General features: G+C 46.3%; 1 protein-coding gene across 5 annotated transcripts in view; it reads right to left on the reverse strand.

Moving 5' to 3' along the window:
- Window positions 1-18907, reverse strand: part of BRIP1 (BRCA1 interacting helicase 1) — a 660079-nt gene that overhangs the window by 310598 nt on the left and 330574 nt on the right. For all 5 annotated transcript variants that reach the window (XM_063954025.1, XM_063954024.1, XM_063954027.1 and 2 more), the window contains one exon: window positions 1886-2051. In XM_063954025.1, coding sequence (XP_063810095.1) covers window positions 1886-2051 — 166 coding nt within the window. The remainder of the gene's footprint in view (window positions 1-1885; window positions 2052-18907) is intronic.

The following is an 18907-nucleotide window of genomic DNA, read 5'->3' on the forward strand; positions in this document are numbered from 1 at the left end:
TTGGCCACGGCGAGCGTAGTACGCAGATCTACAGGCATTGTCGGTGGACATGCCGTTACCATTACCACGACGTCTGGATCTTCTAATACAGGGTCCTTGTCTTTATCCGAATCCGGACCTCCTGGCCTTGACGGGGTGGCTATTGAAACATCCGTCTTAAGGAAGAAAGGGTTTTCAAAAAAGGTGATGGATACCATGCTCAGGGCCAGAAAACCTTCCTCAGCAAGGGTTTATCACAGAGTATGGAGAAGTTGTTTTCAGTGGTGTTCAGCGAGAGGATTCAGCCCAGCATCCTTTTTGTCTGTCACGTTTGTTGGCTTTTCTGCAGTCAGGTCTGGACCTAGGACTCAGATTGTCATCCCTAAAGTTACAGGTCTCGGCACTGTCTGTACTTTTATAGAGACAGCCCAGATGCCAGATGTTCGTACCTTTCTTCAGGGAGTGCTACAATACATGTGCAGCCTCCCTTTGTACCTCAGGTAGCTTATCTGTAGTCCTAGGTGCATTGAAGAAGCATCCTTTTGAGCTTTTGGAAACAGTGGATTTATGTTGGCTCTCCTGGAAGACATGTTTCCTGGTGGCTATTGCTTCGGCTAGCAGGATATCAGACCTCAGTGTTGTCGTGCCACTCTCTGTTCCTAGTGTTTCACCAGGACTTCGGACTCGGCAACATTATCTTCCTAAGGTTGTGAACCAGGAGATTGTGGTCCCAGCTTTAACTGATTGCTTCCAAATGGAAGCATCATTAGATGTGGTGCGGGCTCTCCGCATTTATGTGGACAGAACTAGAGAAGTTCGCAAGTCATATTCCCTATTTGTCCTGTATGGCTTTCGCAGACAGGGCTGGCCAGTCTCAAAACAAACAATTGCCCGTTGGCTTCGGTTGACTATTTGACTTATACGGCTGCTGAATTCCCTACCCCGGAGTGTGTCAGGGCCCATTCTACTCACTCAGTAGTAGCATCCTTAGCAGCTCAGCAGGGGGGCTTCGGCAGAGTAGCTCTGCAGAGCAGCCACGTGGTCTTCAGCCCATACTTTTCTGCGATTTTATGCATTTGACACCTTTGCGTTGGATGATGCAGCCTTTGGGCGTAAAGTTTTTAGCGCAGTCTAGGAGCGTCCCCACCCTTGAGAGGACAGCTTTGGGACATCTCATTGTAATTAATCCTGTGCCCCCTAGTGGACGAAAAAAAGAGAACAGGATTTATGGTCTTACCTTGTTAAAGCCTTTTCTTTAGGTACATAGGGGGCACAGGACGCCCTGCCGGACATACCTGACCAGAAGGGATAATGTTCCTAGGTTCTTAGTGTGTCCTTAACTTGAGTGTTTGTGACTCGGTAAGAGTGTTGGTCTTCCTTCCTGTTCCTTGATCCTGCCATGGGCTTACTAACCAAAATTGGTGGGACCTGGCAGGGAGGCAGGATCTAGGGGACGGGAGGCCAGAGGGTTGCTGGGTAATGAAATGTAACCCACAAATGCCTGGACGCCTCCACATCCAACCTATACCCATTGTAATGAATTCTGTGCCGCCTATGGACACCAAGAAAAGGGATTTAACAAGGTAAGACCATAAATCCTGTTTTAGCCGCCATCATACAGTGCTGCCCGTACAGACGGGGCCCATTTATTGTGGACAAATGCAACAATTCAGTACCTCTCATATGCGCTTCATGACTAAGCATACCGCATTTACTCCGATTTATTTAGCGCAAATGTTAACCATCTGCATTTCCACAAAATATTAGTTTTCTTCGCTGAATATCAAGATAAGAAGTGTGAAGAGCAGTCAAGTTTTGCATTGTTAAGAATCACCAGAAACAAAGCAATTATAAGTGTAAAACAACTTAATACAAATTAAATGCCAATAAATGGTAAGCAACCTACCACAGCTGGGTTCAGACACCAGAAATTTAGAGTGTAAACCAGGGTCTTCTGACGAACACTTCTACGATTTTTAGGTCTTGCAAAGAATCCATTTTCATCTACATCATCTTGTCGGTTTGTCCACATATATGCCTGCTGCAAGGCAACTCTGTAATCTTCTGCAAACCTAGTCAGATATGTGAATGAAAAGAAGATCTTAAAATTTAAGAATTTACTATTTAAAACAAGTTGACCACAGCAAGAGATGGTCTTGGTCATCAATCAGCATTTAAGTCAGAGACCAATGATAAGTTTATAGTAGTAAACTACACAGGCGGAGTTGACAAAAATAAAATGAGTCACTAATTCCTAAATTAAAACAGATGGCGATAATAAAATTAGGAATTATTAGTAAAGCTATGATTTGTCTCAATTAATCTGATATGCCTAGCATAACATCTGATTCCCCATTACTTGAAAAATATAGGATTTTAAATTACCTACCGATAAATCCTTTTCTCGTAGTCCGTAGTGGATACTGGGGTTCCATTTAGCACCATGGGGTATAGACGGGTCCACTAGGAGCCATGGCCACTTTAAGAATTTGATAGTGTTGGCTGTCTCCTCCCTCTATGCCCCTCCTACCAGACTCAGTCTAGGAAACTGTGCCCGAGGAGACAGACATACTTTGAGAGCAGGATATAAAGAATAGTGGTGAGATTCCGAACCAGCACACACAAACCAGAGGAAATGTACAGTAGGCTAACCCAACTTTAAACAGGAACAGCAACAGCTGAACCAACAATACTTAACCAAATAACATTGGAGGAAGATCGAAGCACCGGGCGGGCGCCCAGTATCCTCTACGGACGAGATAAGGATTTACTGGTAGTTAATTAAAATCCTATTTTATCTTGCGTCCTAGAGGATACTGGGGTTCCATTTAGTACCATGGGGATGTACCAAAGCTCCCAAACCGGTTGGGAGAGTGCTGAGGTTCCAGCAGAACTGATAGACCAAACTGAGGGTCCTCAAAGGCCAAAGTATCGAACTTGTAGAACTTAGCAAACGTGTTCGAACCAGACCAAGTAGCCGCTCGGCAGAGCTGTAAAGCAGAGACACCCAGGGCAGCCGCCCAGGAAGAACCCACCAACCTAGTAGAGTGGGTCTGTACAGATTTTGGTACCTGCAAACTTGCCGTGGAATAAGCATGCTGGATAGTGAGCCTGATCCAGTGTGCAATTGTCTGCTTTGAAGCAGCACACCCAATTTTATTGGGATCATATAGAACGAACGAACGTACAAGATTTCCTGTGACGAGCTGTGCTCTTAAGTATACCTTCAAAGCCCTCACAACATCCAAAGACTTTGAAGTAGCAGAGGTGTCGGTGATAACCGGGCCCACAATAGGTTGGTTGATGTGAAACGCAGACACCACTTTAGGAAGAAATTGCAGACGAGTTCTGAGTTCAGCTCTGTCCTTATGGAAAATTAATAGGGGCTCTTGTGAGACAAAGCCCCCAGCTCCGACACACGTCTTGCTGAAGCCAAGGCCAACAGTGTGAATGTCTTCCACGTAAGATATTTTACGTCCACCTCCTGTAACGGTTCAAACCAGTCTGATTGGAGGAACTGCAGTACCAAATTGAGATCCAAAGGTGCCGTGGGAGGCACAAAGATAGGTTAGATGTGCAGAACACCTTTCAAGAACATCTGGACCTCAGGGAGTGAAACCAAATGTTTTTGAAAGAAAATGGACAAGGCCGAAATCTGGACTTTTATAGATCACAGACGTAGGTCAACATCCACACCTGCCTGCAGAAAAAAGCAGGAAACGTCCCAGATGAAATTCCACAGCAGAAAAATGTCTGCTCTCACACCAAGAGACGGATTTCTTCCAAATACGGTGGTAATGTTTAGACGTTAACCCCTTCCTGGCTTGGATCATAGTCGGCATAACTTTGTTAGAGATCCCTCTTCTGGCTAGTATCAGCCGTTCAACTTCCATGCCGTTAAACGTAGCCTCGGTAAGTCCTGATAGACGGCCCCGTTGCAGAAGATCCTCTCGAAGAGGTAGAGTCCACGAGCATCTCCAGAAGGTCCCCTTCTTGGCCAGTGTGGAGCAATGAGTATTGCTTGAACCTTTTCCCTTTTTATTCTTTTTAGAATTCTTGGGATCAGAGGTAGTGGAGGAAACACATGCACCATCTGACCCATGGAGTCAAATCTACGCCACTGCCTGTGGGTCTATCGACCTGGAACAATACCGCTTGAGCTTCTTGTTGAGACGAGAGGCCATCATGTCTATTTGTGGATATCCCCAACGACGTGTCAAGAACCTGAACACTTCTGGGTGAAGGCCCCACTCCCTCGGGTGAAGGCCCCACTCCCCAGGGTGCAGGTCATGTCTGCTGAGGAAGTCTTCTTCCCAGTTGTCTACTCCCGGAACGAAGACCGCCGACAAAGCCACAGGGTTTTTTTCTGCCCAGAGGAGAATTCTTGACACCTCTGACATTGCTGCTCTGCTTTTCATTCCGCCCTGTTGGTTTCTGTACGTTACTGTCGTCACATTGTCCGACTGGACCTGAATGCCCCGATCTTGAAGAAGATATGAGGCCTGCAGAAGGGCGTTGTATACGGCCCGGAGTTCCAGAATGTTGATTGGAAGATTGACATCCTGACTTGACCATCTTCCTTGAAACTGCACCCCCTGGGTGTCTGCTCCCCATCCTCTGAGGCTTGCGTCTGTGGTTAACAGGATGCAGTTCTGAATTCCAAACCTCGATCCTCGACGAGGTGAGAAATCTGTAGCCACCACAGAAGGGAGATCCTGGCTTTTGGCGACAGACAGATCCTCTGGTGCATGTGAAGATGCGATCCGGACCATTTGTCCAACAGATCGAGCTGGAAGGGTCTTGCATGAAACTTTCCATATTGAAGCGCCTCGTAAGAGGCCACCATTTTCCCCAGAAGGAGAATGCATAGATGCGCTGATATCCGGGTTGGCTCCAGGACATTGATAAAGCTAAATATTTATCGTATATATGACCCTTTATGAGGTCTAAGAACACTTTACGCTATCTACGTGAGAAGTACCGTAAGGGTACGCAAGTTGCGTATCGATCGCTTAGCTGTGATCGAGACGCTCAGGCGTCACGTTCACTCACGGCCAAGTGATCGCAGGCAGGCAGACTATTGGCTGTTGACTTATCGTAATGATTCGCTATAGCGTAGCGGCGCTCGGGACCACGAGGAGATCACCAGCGATGCAGACGCTCACAACGTTTGCCTTTATATCTGTACACTTAGTAATGAAATACACAGCAAACCTTAATGTAGAGACAAAGTGTAAGTGCAACCTTGTGTAACCTGATTAACTACAAAGCTGCTTGAGCGTCACCGACGTTCAGAGAATACTTAATACTATAAAGAATACACAGATACCTGGGCTTAGGGTCCGAAACCTATTATGTGTATTATGACTATTATAATTGCAAAAGGAATCACAGTACAAATGATACACTACAATATAACATAAACCAACTAACCAGATAAACTACACAGGAAATACAATACAATTAAAGGAAAATACGAGAGAAAGAGTAGAGAGAGAGAGAGAGAGAGAGAGAGAGAGATGGAGAGAGAGAGAGATGGCTCACAGTAAGACAATATGATCACGGAGAAAACTTACGCACAAGGGGAACGATCGCATGCGCCTCGATATCCAGCTCCCGATTATCAGCAATGAGAACCGTTGAAGAGAGTGAAGTTGGATATGGTCGGCCTGCTATTTATGCCCCACACACAATACAATTCAACGGTCCCTACAATCTCATTGTTCATTGGACACAGGAATTCGGCTTCGCATTATAACAAAAGGTCATAGGTTGATTCATACAGGTGGGCTGTGACTATTTCCAACTGCTCAGGTGGGAGGGAAACTGGGTTTCCCGCCGCATGGGTAATAAAGTGCAAATAAAGTAAATGTTCATAAACTTCTTATGTCCATAACTATTTGCACGAGCGATTGATCTGCTTCAAACCAACACCGGAATATTTCTAATTAAATATTCTTCCGATGGATACTAAACACCACTGTATTACTCCTGTCTGACCCTTCGTATCAAACAAAGAGGGATTCCTCTGTTCATAAACATTCTATATTAACCAAACTTTCAGAATCTATCAAAGGGACCATGATCTACAAAATACATTATTAGTGAAAATATGTAATGATTGAGTCGCACGCTATGATCGCATATACTCTACCGTAAATACGCATACCATGCGCCTGCGGGTGCCCGCGACTGTGAGTATGCGCACGTACGGGAGAGCGTACGCATGCGCAGCACGGACCTGTGTGAGGTGCAAATATGGTAGTGTGCATAGAGATATTTTTCTGACTGACAGTCCACCCTTTGGCAGTCAATAATAACTGCCACTTCCTGAAAACATTTCAAAAGGAGAAAAATATATGTTAGGGGTTAATTCATTTCCATGGTTGGGTAAGGGAGGAGAGAGGAGTACGTGTGAAGAGGGTATGACCTAGTGAGATAGCAGAAGCATGTGTGTATGAGTCCATGTTTGGGGGGGTCATGTATCATCGTGCCGTACGTGTTGTAAATCAAGCTTCGAGGTATTGCGAAGTATACATTTGAATTCCTTCTTATCCCGTGGTACAGGTCTGTGGATGGGCTGTCAAACTTTACCGAGCTCTTTTCGGATTTTGAACAAAATGGGGAGCACATTTTAGTTGATGATACATGAATGGGGGAATATGTGATTGCTGATATGTGTGCCTGTATTCCCTATACTATGTGTGTCATTATCTGAGGGTTGTAGAAATGAAGAAAAGACATAATTACGGTAAATGCGGTGGTATTCTATGTCAGGTTAATGTACATCTGTCGGTTGAAGTTTTGTTCGGTATCAGTTGAAAGTCGTCTTCTTTGCGCTGTTTTGCTCATTAAGCGTGAGCAATAAGCTTTGTCAATGCCATTAGATTTACAAAAAATGTTGGGCTAGCGTAATTTTAAGAATTCTAGGGAAACTGGGGATCCATGGCAAAGTTCATCAAGTGTCCATATCTCAAGTGGTCAAAACTTCTCCTTTGGTCTATCCGTTGTCTGTATAGCGTCTCATCAACTTCCTCGTCCAAGGGGGTCTTGTTATCTTGGAGAAAAACCAGAAAAACAGGTGAAAGAAACGGACCGTAGAAAATAAGAATTTACTTACCGATAATTCTATTTCTCGGAGTCCGTAGTGGATGCTGGGGTTCCTGAAAGGACCATGGGGAATAGCGGCTCCGCAGGAGACAGGGCACAAAAAGTAAAGCTTTCCGATCAGGTGGTGTGCACTGGCTCCTCCCCCTATGACCCTCCTCCAGACTCCAGTTAGGTACTGTGCCCGGACGAGCGTACACAATAAGGGAGGAATTTTGAATCCCGGGTAAGACTCATACCAGCCACACCAATCACACTGTACAACCTGTGATCTGAACCCAGTTAACAGTATGATAACAGCGGAGCCTCTGAAAAGATGGCTCACAACAACAATAACCCGATTTAGTTAGCAATAACTATGTACAAGTATTGCAGATAATCCGCACTTGGGATGGGCGCCCAGCATCCACTACGGACTCCGAGAAATAGAATTATCGGTAAGTAAATTCTTATTTTCTCTATCGTCCTTGTGGATGCTGGGGTTCCTGAAAGGACCATGGGGATTATACCAAAGCTCCCAAACGGGCGGGAGAGTGCGGATGACTCTGCAGCACCGAATGAGAGAACTCCAGGTCCTCCTTAGCCAGGGTATCAAATTTGTAGGATTTTACAAACGTGTTTGCCCCTGACTAAATAACCGCTCGGCAAAGTTGTAAAGCCGAGACCCCTCGGGCAGCCGCCCAGGATGAGCCCACCTTCCTTGTGGAATGGGCCTTAACAGATTTAGACTGTGGCAGGCCTGCCACAGAATGTGCAAGTTGAATTGTGCTACCAATCCCACGAGCAATCGACTGCTTAGAAGCAGAAGCACCCAGCATTGTTGGGTGCATACAGGATAAACAGCAAGTCAGATTTCCTGACTCCAGCCAACCTGGAAACTATATTTTCAGGGCCCTGATAACATCCAGCAACTTGGAGTCCTCCAAGTCCCTAGTAGCCGCAGGTACCACAATAAGCTGGATCAGGTGAAACGCTGACACCACCTTAAGGAGAAACTGGGGACGAGTCCGCAGCTTTGCTCTGTCCGAATGGACAATCAGATATGGCTTTGTGAGATAAAGCCGCCAATTCTGACACTCGCCTGGCCGAGGCCAGGACCAACAGCATGGTCATTTTCCATGTGAGATATATCAAATCCACAGATTTGAGTTGTTTAAACCAATGTGATTTTTTAGGAATCCCAAAACTACGTTGAGATCGCCCAGTGCCACTGGAGACATCAAAGGGGCTGTATATGCAGTACTCCCTTAACAACTTCTGGACTTCAGGAACTGAAGCCAATTTCTTTCTGGAAGAAAATCAACAGGCCGAAATTTGAACCTTAATGGACCAATTTTGAGACCCATAGACACTCCTGTTTGCAGGAAATGTAGAAATTAACCTAGTTGAAATTCTTCCGTGGAGCCTTCCTGGACTCACACCCTGGCACATATTTTCACCTAAGTGGTGATAATGTTGTGCGGTCACCTCCTTCCTGGCTCTGACCAGGGTAGGGATGACCTCTTCCGGAATGCCTCTTTCCCTTAGGATCCGGCGTTCACCCGCCTTGGCGTCAACGCAGCTGCGGTAAGTCCCGGAACAGACACGGTTCTTGCCGAATCAAGACCCTTCTTAGTATCTCTTGAAGTTCCGGGAACCAAGTCCTTCTTGGCCAAACCGGAGCCACGAGTATAGTTCTTACTCCTCTCCTTCCTATCATTTTCAATACATTGGGTATGAAAAGCAGAGGATGGAACACATACACCGACTGGTACACCGACGGTGTTACCAGAGCGTCCCAGCTATTGCCTGAGTGTCTCTTGACCTGGCGCTTCAGGTGGGACGCCATCATAACCACCTTTGGTCTTTCCCAACGGTTTACAATCATGTGGAAACTTCCAGATTAAGTTTCCACTTTTCCGGGTGGAATTCATTTATGCTGAGGAAATCTTCCCAGTTGCCCACTCCCGGAATGAACACTGCTGACAGTGTTATCACATGATTTTCCGCCCAGCGAAGAATCCTTGCTGTCATTGCCCTCCTGCTTCTTGTGTCGCCCCGTCTGATAACGTGGGCGACCGCCATGATGATGTCCTACTGGATCAGCACCGGTTGACTTTGAAGCAGGAGTCTTCCTAGGCTCAGAGCATTGTAAATTGCCCTTAGCTCCAGTATATTCATGTGGAGAGAAGTCTCCAGACTTGACCACACTTCCTTGGAAATTTTTTCCCTGTGTGACTACTCCCCAGCCTCTCAGGCTGGTATCCGTGGTCCCCAGAACACAGTCCTGAATGCTGAGTGTGCTGCCCTCTAAAAGATGAGCACTCTGCAGCCCCCACAGAAGAGACACCCTTGTCCTTGGAGACAGGATTATCCGCTGATGCATCTGAAAATGCGATCCGGACCATTCGTCCAGCAAATCCCCTGAGATCTGCCGAATGGAATCGCTTCGTAAGAAGCCACCATTTTTCCCAGGACTCCTGTGCATTGATGCACTGATACTTGGCCTGGTTTTAGGAGGTTTCTGACTAGGTCGAATAACTCCTTGGCTTTTTCCTCCCGGAGGAACACCTTTTTCTGGACTATGCCCAGAATCATTCCTAGGAACAGCAGACGTATCGTCGGAAAACAGCTGCGATTCTTGGAATATTTAGAATCCAGTCGTGCTGTCGTAGAACTACTTTAGATAGTGCTCTTCCGACCTCCAACTGTTCTCTGGAACTTGCCCTTTTCAGGATATCGTCCAAGTAAGGGATAATTTAGATGCCTTTTTTCTTTGAAGAAACATCTTTTCGGCCATTACCTTGGTAAAAGGCCCGGGGTGCCGTGGATAATTCAAACGGCATCGTCTGAAACTGATATTGACAGTTCTGTACCACGAACCAGAGGTACCCTTGTTGAGAAGGGCAAATTTGGACATGGAGGTAATCCTTGATGTCCAGGGACACCATATAGTCCCCTTTTTTCCGGTTCGCTATCACTGCTCTGAGTGACTCCATCTCGATTTGAACCTTTTATGTAAGTGTTCAAAGATTTCAGTTTAGACTATGTCTCACCAAGCCGTCTGGCGTCAGTACCACAATATAGTGTGGAAAAATAATACCCTTTTCCTTGTTGTAGGAGGGGTACTTTGATTATCACCTGCTGGATATACAGCTTGTGAATTGTTTCCAATGCTGCCTCCCTGTCGGAGGGAGCCGTTGGTAAAGCAGACTTCAGAAACCTGCGAGGAGAAGATGTCTCGACTCTCCAATCTGTACCCCTGGGATAATACTTGTACTATCTAGGGGTCAACCTGCGAGTGATCCCACTGCGCGCTGAGACTCTTGAGACTACCCCCCCACCTTGAGTCCGCTTGCATGGCCCCAGCGTCATGCTGAGGACTTGGCAGACGCGGTGGAGGGCTTCTTTTCCTGGGAAGGGGCTGCCTGCTGCAGTCTACTTCCCTTACCTCTATGTCTGGGCAGATATGACTGGCCTTTTGCCTGCATGCCCTCATGGGAAAGGAAGGATTGAGGCTGAAAAGACGGTGTCTTTTTCAGCTGAGATGTAACTTGGGGTAAAAAGGTTGGATTTCCCAGCTGTTGCCGTGGTCCCCAGGTCCGATGGACCGACCCCACTAACTCCTTCCCTTTATACGGCAATACTTCCATGTGCCGTATGGGATCTGTATCACCTGACCACTGTCGTGTCCATGACATCTTCTGGGTGATATGGACAACGTACTTATCTTGATGCCAGAGAGCAAATATCCCTCTGTGCATCTCACGTACATATATATAGAATGCATCCTATTAAATGCTCTATATGAATAAAATATTTTCAGTCAGGGAATCCGACCAAGCCAACCCAGCACTGCATCTCCAGGCTGATGGCGATCGCTGGTCGCAGTATAACCACCGTATGTGTGTATATACTTTTTAGGATATCTTTCCAGCTTCCTATCAGCTGGCTCCTTGAGGGCGGCCGTATCTGGAGACGGTAACGCCACTTGATAAGCGTGTGAGCGCCTTATCACCCTAAGGGGTGTTTCCCAACGCGCCCTAATTTCTGGCGGGAAAGGGTATAACGCCAATATTTGCTATCGGGGTAACCCCACGCATCATCACACACTTCATTTTATTTTATCTGATTCAGGAAAAACTACAGGTAGTTTTTTCACTCCCACATAATACCCTTTTTTGTGGTACTTGTAGTATCAGAAATATGCAACACCTCCTTCATTGCCCTTAACGTGTGGCCCTAATGAGAAATACGTTTGTTTATTCACCGTCGACACTGGATTCAGTGTCCGTGTCTGTGTCTGTGTCGACCGACTGAGGTAAATGGGCGTTTTTAACGCCCCTGACGGTGTTTCTGAGACGCCTGGACCGGTACTAATAGTTTGTCGGCCGTCTCACGTCGTCAACCGACCTTGCAGCGTGTTGACATTCACACGTAATTCCCTAAATAAGCCATCCATTCCGGTGTCGACTCCCTAGAGAGTGACATCACCATTACAGGCAATTTCTCCGCCTCCTCACCAACATCGTCCTCGTACATGTCGACACACACGTACCGACACACAGCACACACACCGGGAATGCTCTGACAGAGGACAGGACCCACACTAGCCCTTTGGGGAGACAGAGGGAGAGTTTGCCAGCACACACCAAAACGCTATAATTATATAGGGACAACCTTATATAAGTGTTTTCCCTTATAGCATCTTTATATATATCTCAATATCGCCAAAATCAGTGCCCCCCCTCTCTGTTTTAACCCTGTTTCTGTAGTGCAGTGCAGGGGAGAGCCTGGGAGCCTTCTCTCCAGGCTTTCTGTGAGAGAAAATGGCGCTGTGTGCTGAGGAGATAGGCCCCGCCCCTTTTTCGGCGGGCTCGTCTCCCGCTATTTAGTGAATCTTGGCAGGGGTTAAATATCTCCATATAGCCTCTGGGGGCTATATGTGAGGTATTTTTCGCCAAAAAAGGTTTTCATTTGCCTCCCAGGGCGCCCCCCTCCCAGCGCCCTGCACCCTCAGTGACTGCCGTGTGAAGTGTGCTGAGAGGAAAATGGCGCACAGCTGCAGTGCTGTGCGCTACCTTTAGAAGACTGCAGGAGTCTTCAGCCGCCGATTCTGGACCTCTTCTTACTTCAGCATCTGCAAGGGGGCCGGCGGCGCGGCTCCGGTGACCATCCAGGCTGTACCTGTGATCGTCCCTCTGGAGCTGATGTCCAGTAGCCAAGAAGCCAATCCATCCTGCACGCAGGTGAGTTCACTCCTTCTCCCCTAAGTCCCTCGTTGCAGTGATCCTGTTGCCAGCAGGACTCACTGTAAAATAAAAAACCTAAGCTAAACTTTCTCTAAGCAGCTCTTTAGGAGAGCCACCTAGATTGCACCCTTCTCGGCCGGGCACAAAAATCTAACTGGAGTCTGGAGGAGGGTCATAGGGGGAGGAGCCAGTGCACACCACCTGATCGGAAAGCTTTACTTTTTGTGCCCTGTCTCCTGCGGAGCCGCTATTCCCCATGGTCCTTTCAGGAACCCCAGCATCCACAAGGACGATAGAGAAATCGCATTTTCATCACATCATTGTTTCTATCGTTGGGTCATAAATCAAATCCAGGTTAATTACAGTTTCCTCACTCCTCAAACTCATCACTCTGGTACTTTGTTTGCACCTCATTAAAGCCTGCCCGCATCTAAATATCAATCCAATCGATATAACGACACCTAAAATACATAGGAGAAACTTCCCAACATCCATTATGACTCCTTGAGCCCAGTCTCCCAAACCGGAGAACCAATTTCGCGGGTTCAACCATGACACCCAACCAGTCAGCTCATTACCTACAGCAGCAAGAGTGAGATTGTGTTTTCGGCGAAATTCCCACTTTAATTGGAGAATATCGTCCATCTTTTGGTCTATGACCTCTACCGGATCCTCGGTGCTATTTGTGATATACGTGCAACACTTCACGCCGTACTGTGTTGCCAATGTAACACAATATCCGCCTGTCACTGCTGTGAGGTAATTAAGAACCATTCTATGCTGTACCAGTTCTGTTTTATAAGCTTGAAGTTCTCTTCCAGTATATCTAAACGTGTCATCATACATTTCAGTGATATTATCTAACAAATTGGCGAGTGCGGAAATGTATCTATAATTCATCACTCCTCGAGCGGTGCGAGTGAAATCTAACGCCACCAGAACCTGAATCCCGGTGGATTCATGGATCAGATCAGAGGCCGGATGCTCTAACCTGTCTGACAGTTGTCTTTTAACGAGGTGCTCGTAATGAGTGTGAGTATAAGGAGCTTGGGCACCACGGTGTATGTCTTTCATTTTATCATGAGTTACAGTCATTACTTCAGGCAATACTCTTCCAATATAACACAATCCTTCAGAGTTTGGGGCAAGCCACTTGTACGCCTTTCTCCCGCATATGAAATATGCATCATCGGGGAGAACATATGGGACGGAGAAAGACATTACCATATTACACACCTTCCAGGTGAAATCTCCTAGCCCTAATTCTTCCATCTGCTTAATGCACGTATCAGGTTGTACGATATGTGCACAGTATCCTGGTGATACTTCTCCAACTCTAGTAATCCTATTTCCTAAGGTGTATCTATACCGGAAAGATTTTCCTCTACTGGCTATGTGGCGTACAAGCTCTGTATCTGTAGGCATTCTATCTGCTCTATGTGAAAAGGTCATGGTGTGGTTACTCCATGATACTTCCCAATTTCCCGGCTTTCTGGGATTGGAGATGTTGAAACATAATAGGGACCTATCCACGTGGTATTGGTGGAGCTTCAAACTAGGAGGGCTGGAGATATTAAACCTCCGGTCCACCGGTCTCCCACCATTTAACTCAAGTACCTCCCCTATCGTTAAAGGAAATGGTACTAGCCCTGATTTGCTATGACCCTGAGGTACTTGAGAGCATACCCAACGATCTGTTTTGTTTAATACGTTACCCACTAAGGAGTGATAGTCACTCAATGGATGCCGGTCCATATGGATATTAAAACTGGATTGGCATTTCTTAATGCACCCATCCTCAATGACATTGTTACAGAGCCTACAGATACAGTTTTCTTCAGCTAACAATCCGTCACAATTTCTTCTATGATCAATGCTATCGGATCGTTTTCTGATACTCGCCTTTGCTTGTTGGTTAGGTTGATCTTGGAAAACTACGCCTCCATCTTTATCATCAGAACCCATTCCAGAACCTCTATCGACCTCCATGGTACTCTCGCCGGAACAGACTGCTCTGGTTAACATCATGGTCAACAGGAAAATCCGGATCACAGTCTCTTGGGGCAAGTCCATCTTTGAGGAGGAGACGAAGAAGAATGAGAAGGAGGAAAAATACATTTGAGGGAGAGGGGATGGGAAGTGGAGAAAAACAATAAAAGGGAGTGGGGAGTCGACAACAGCTCTCGGTCTTCAAGGCTCAGGTGCCGCCTCAGTCCTCCTGGAACAGACACTCCAGTGATACAACCTCTACCGTCTGTTCCTTATCACGGGACTTCTCTGGATCAGCGACCTTCTTGCAGTGGGATGAATGGACCCAAGTCTCTCTCTCAGCAACCTTCAGTGCTGTAGTGCTAGTCAATAAGACCTGGTATGGTCCTTCCCATCTGTCAATAAGGCAACCTGAGCGTAGAAAATTCCGTATCATTGCATAATCCCCAGGTTCAATGTCATGACAATTACTATCAGGTAGATCAGGAATCACCAACTTCAGATTATCATTTTGATTCCTTAACTGTTTACTCATGTTAATCAAGTACTTTACAGTCACTTCATTGTTACATTTCAAATCATCCTGAGGGTTAATCATGACATGCGGTTGTCGACCAAACAAGATTTCAAAAGAGGACAGATTAAGAGGGGACCTGGGAGTGGTTCTGATACTGTACAATACAATGGGCAAAGCTTCTGGCCATGTCAATCCTGTCTCTGCCATCACTTTACTCAATTTATTTTTAATAGTGCTGTTCACTCTTTCGACCTTCGCACTCGCCTGTGGACGGTACGGAGTGTGCAGCTTGCTATCAATTCCCATCAATTTACACATTCCTTGAAAGACATCACCTGTAAAATGGGTACCCCTATCACTTTCGATTATTCTAGGGATACCATATCTACATACAAATTCCTGCACAATTTTCTTAGCTGTAAACATAGCGGTATTTGTAGCTGCAGGAAATGCTTCGACCCAATTCGAGAAAACATCTATACAAACAAGTACATATTTCAAATTCCGACAAGGGGGTAATTGTATGAAGTCAATTTGTATTACCTGGAAAGGGCCGCCGGCAGGTGGGATATGGGATGGTTCTGTAGGTATTGCCTTTCCAATATTCTTTCTCAGACAGGTAAGGCATGACATTGCTCTTTTACTCGCATGAGAGGAGAATCCTGGGGCGCACCAATAGGCTCTTACCAATTTGCACATTCCCTCCTTGCCTAGATGAGTCAGCCCGTGAGCTGCTTCAGCCAGACATGGAAGATATGCTCTGGGGGCCACTGGTTTACCATGTCCATCCGTCCAGAGTCCTGAGGACTCCTGGCCACATCCCTTTGCCTTCCAGACTGCCTTTTCCTGTGTGGAACACAAATTTTGCATTTCACACAACTTCTGTGTGTTGATGGTATTGAATACCATCAGTTGTGTGGTGTCTGTCTGTATGGGGGTAGCAGCTGCTAACTTAGCAGCTTCGTCTGCTCGGCTGTTACCAAGTGATACCGGGTCTTGGCTATATGTGTGTGCTTTACATTTGATAACAGCCACTCTGTCGGGTTCCTGTATCGCTGTTAGAAGCCTTTTTATGTGAGCTGCATGCGCTACCGGTGTACCAGCTGCCGTCATGAAATTTCTGAGGCGCCATAGGGCTCCGAAATCATGGACTACCCCGAATGCGTATCTAGAATCGGTGTAGATATTGGCTGACTTACCCTTAGCCAATTCACATGCTCTGGTTAGGGCGACCAGTTCAGCAACCTGGGCTGAGTGAGGTGGGCCTAGCGGTTCCGCTTCTATGGTGTCTTGGTCATCTACGACTGCGTATCCAGTACACAAGTCTCCCGAGTCTGACTGTCTGTGACAACTACCGTCCGTGTAGAACGTGAGTTCTGCATCTTCCAGTGGGTTGTCACTGATGTCAGGCCTTGCGGTAAAATTTTGGGTCAAATATTCCATACAATCATGTGTATCTTCCTTTGTATTAAATCCTCCTTCCCCAGCACTCTCACCTTCCACCCTTTGTGCCTGACCAGGCACACCTGGGAGATATGTTGCAGGATTTAATGCACTGCATCTCCTTATGGTGATGTTTACGGGGGCCATTAGTGCCAATTCCCATCTTGTAAATCTCGCTGATGAGACGTGTCTGGTTTGGGCAGAATTCAATAAGGCTGATACTGCATGTGGCGTATGGATTGTGAGGTTGTGGCCTAGCACGACATCTTCGCTTTTTGTCACTAGCAATGCTATCGCAGCAACGCTTCGCAAGCATGTGGGGAGGGATCGCGCTACCGTATCTAGCTGAGCGCTGTAGTATGCAACTGGCCTGCTGGCATCACCGTGTTTTTGGGTTAGTACACCTGCCGCGCAACCAGCACTTTCTGTTCCGTATAGTTCAAAGGGTTTCCCATAGTCTGGCATACCTAGTGCTGGTGCCTGCGTTAGGCACTGTTTGAGTCTCTCAAATGCTGTTTCGGACTCGTCTGTATGCGAAATCCTATCAGGTTTGTTTGAGGAGACCATTTCCTGCAAAGGTAACGCTAAAATGGAAAACCCTGGGATCCAATTACGGCAATACCCACACATTCCTAAAAACGTTCTGATCTGTTGCTGGGTTTGTGGTAGAGTCATGTCTCTAATTGCTTGGATTCTATCAGCGGTCAGGTGTCTCAGTCCTTGTGTTAGACAGTGTCCCAAATATTTTACCTTAGTTTGGCATAATTGCAACTTGTCTTTGGACACCTTGTGTCCGGTGTCTGAAAGATGAAACAGGAGCTGTTTCGTATCCTTCAGAGATGCTTCCAGTGAATCTGAACACAGTAATAAATCGTCCACATACTGTATCAATACTGATCCACTGTCTGGTTGAAAAGACTGTAAACAATTATGCAAAGCTTGAGAAAATATACTTGGACTATCTATGAAACCTTGGGGTAATCGAGTCCACGTGTATTGGACTCCTCTGTATGTGAATGCAAACAAATATTGGCTGTCAGGGTGCAGAGGTACCGAAAAGAAAGCGGAGCAGAGGTCAATAACAGTGAAAAATTTGGCAGTGGGAGGGATTTGCATTAGGATGACAGCTGGATTTGGCACTACGGGGAACTGACTCTCAACTATTTTGTTAATCCCCCTTAGATCCTGCACTAGCCTGTAACCCCTCCCCCCACTCTTCTTAACAGGGAAGATAGGACTATTGGCAGTGCTGGACGTTCTTACCAGAATGCCCTGTTGTAGCAAGCGCTCTATTACTGGGTAAACTCCTAACTCCACCTCTGGCTTCAGAGGATACTGTGGGATTTTTGGAGCTATCCTACCATCTTTTACTTGTACAACTACTGGAGCTACGTTTGCCATTAATCCAGTGTCCTGTCCGTCTTTTGTCCAAAGTGACTCTGGTATCTGAGATGTCATCTCTTCTATTTGGGATGGATTCCTATTTGTCATAATGGTATGTGACATTAATTTTGATGGGGAGTCTAACATGTCTCGCACTTCCTGAGCGTGTTTCTCAGGTATGTCCAAGAATACACCTTCAGGAGTACAATAAATGACGCACCCCATTTTACACAGTAAGTCTCTTCCCAGGAGATTGGTTGGTGCCGATGCAGCCAGCAAAAAGGAATGCTTGGTATGCAAAGGCCCTATTGTAATCTCGGCTGGTTTGCTAACAGGGTAGTGCTGGACTACTCCTGTTACTCCCATGGCTGGAATTGTCCTACCAGTGGTTCTCATGCCCACTGTCGAATTTATCACTGACTTGGCCGCCCCTGTGTCTACAAGAAAGTTTAAAGTTTTACCAGCTACATTAATTGCGATCTCGGGTTCACTTCCAAGATTGGCAATTAATTTTACTGGCTGCAGATTACAGGTATGGCCACACCCCTATTGGGTATGGTGACCTCCCTGAATCCCGCTGGCAGCAACTACTTGTGAGGGAGATAGTTGGGAACTACCAGAGGCATGCCAGTCTCTGTTTGGGGGATATCTTTTTGTTTCCCCTGTATGTGGCTCATAACTCCGTTTCTGCGGACCTTGCTCCCAATGTCGTGTGTCGTGTCGTTGTCTAGGGGGTTGGTATGATCTTTGCGAATTTTTCGCTCTACAGTCTCGTGCATAGTGCCCCTGTCTTTGACAAGAATAACATGTTATCATAGTTGACTTACCCACAGGGTTGGATGGTACATACGCAGGCTGCTTTGTGGTCAGAGCCTGTATACTTACTGACATTAATTTATCACCTTGTTGTTCCCTGTGTCTGGTGATGTTTCTGTCGTGATCAATAGCAGCCTCTCTCAAAGTAGCCACAGACAGACCTCGCCAACATGGTTGCGTGGTCTGTACCCTAGTCTTCAATGACTCTTTTAAACCATCCATCAGTACCGATACTGCTACTTCCTGATGGTTTGTGTCTGTTTTAATGTCCTCTATACCTGTGTATTTTGCCATTTCTAATAATGCTCTGTGAAAATACTCTGCAGCTGTCTCTGACTCCTTCTGTTTAATGGAGAATATCTTATTCCATTTAGCTACTGCTGGGAAATACTCTTTTAACTGCAAGTTTATTCTTTTCACATTATCTTGGTTGTACACATCT

This window comes from Pseudophryne corroboree, chromosome 2 (genome assembly GCF_028390025.1).
Source record: "Pseudophryne corroboree isolate aPseCor3 chromosome 2, aPseCor3.hap2, whole genome shotgun sequence".
NCBI classification, from domain to species: Eukaryota; Metazoa; Chordata; class Amphibia; order Anura; family Myobatrachidae; genus Pseudophryne; species Pseudophryne corroboree.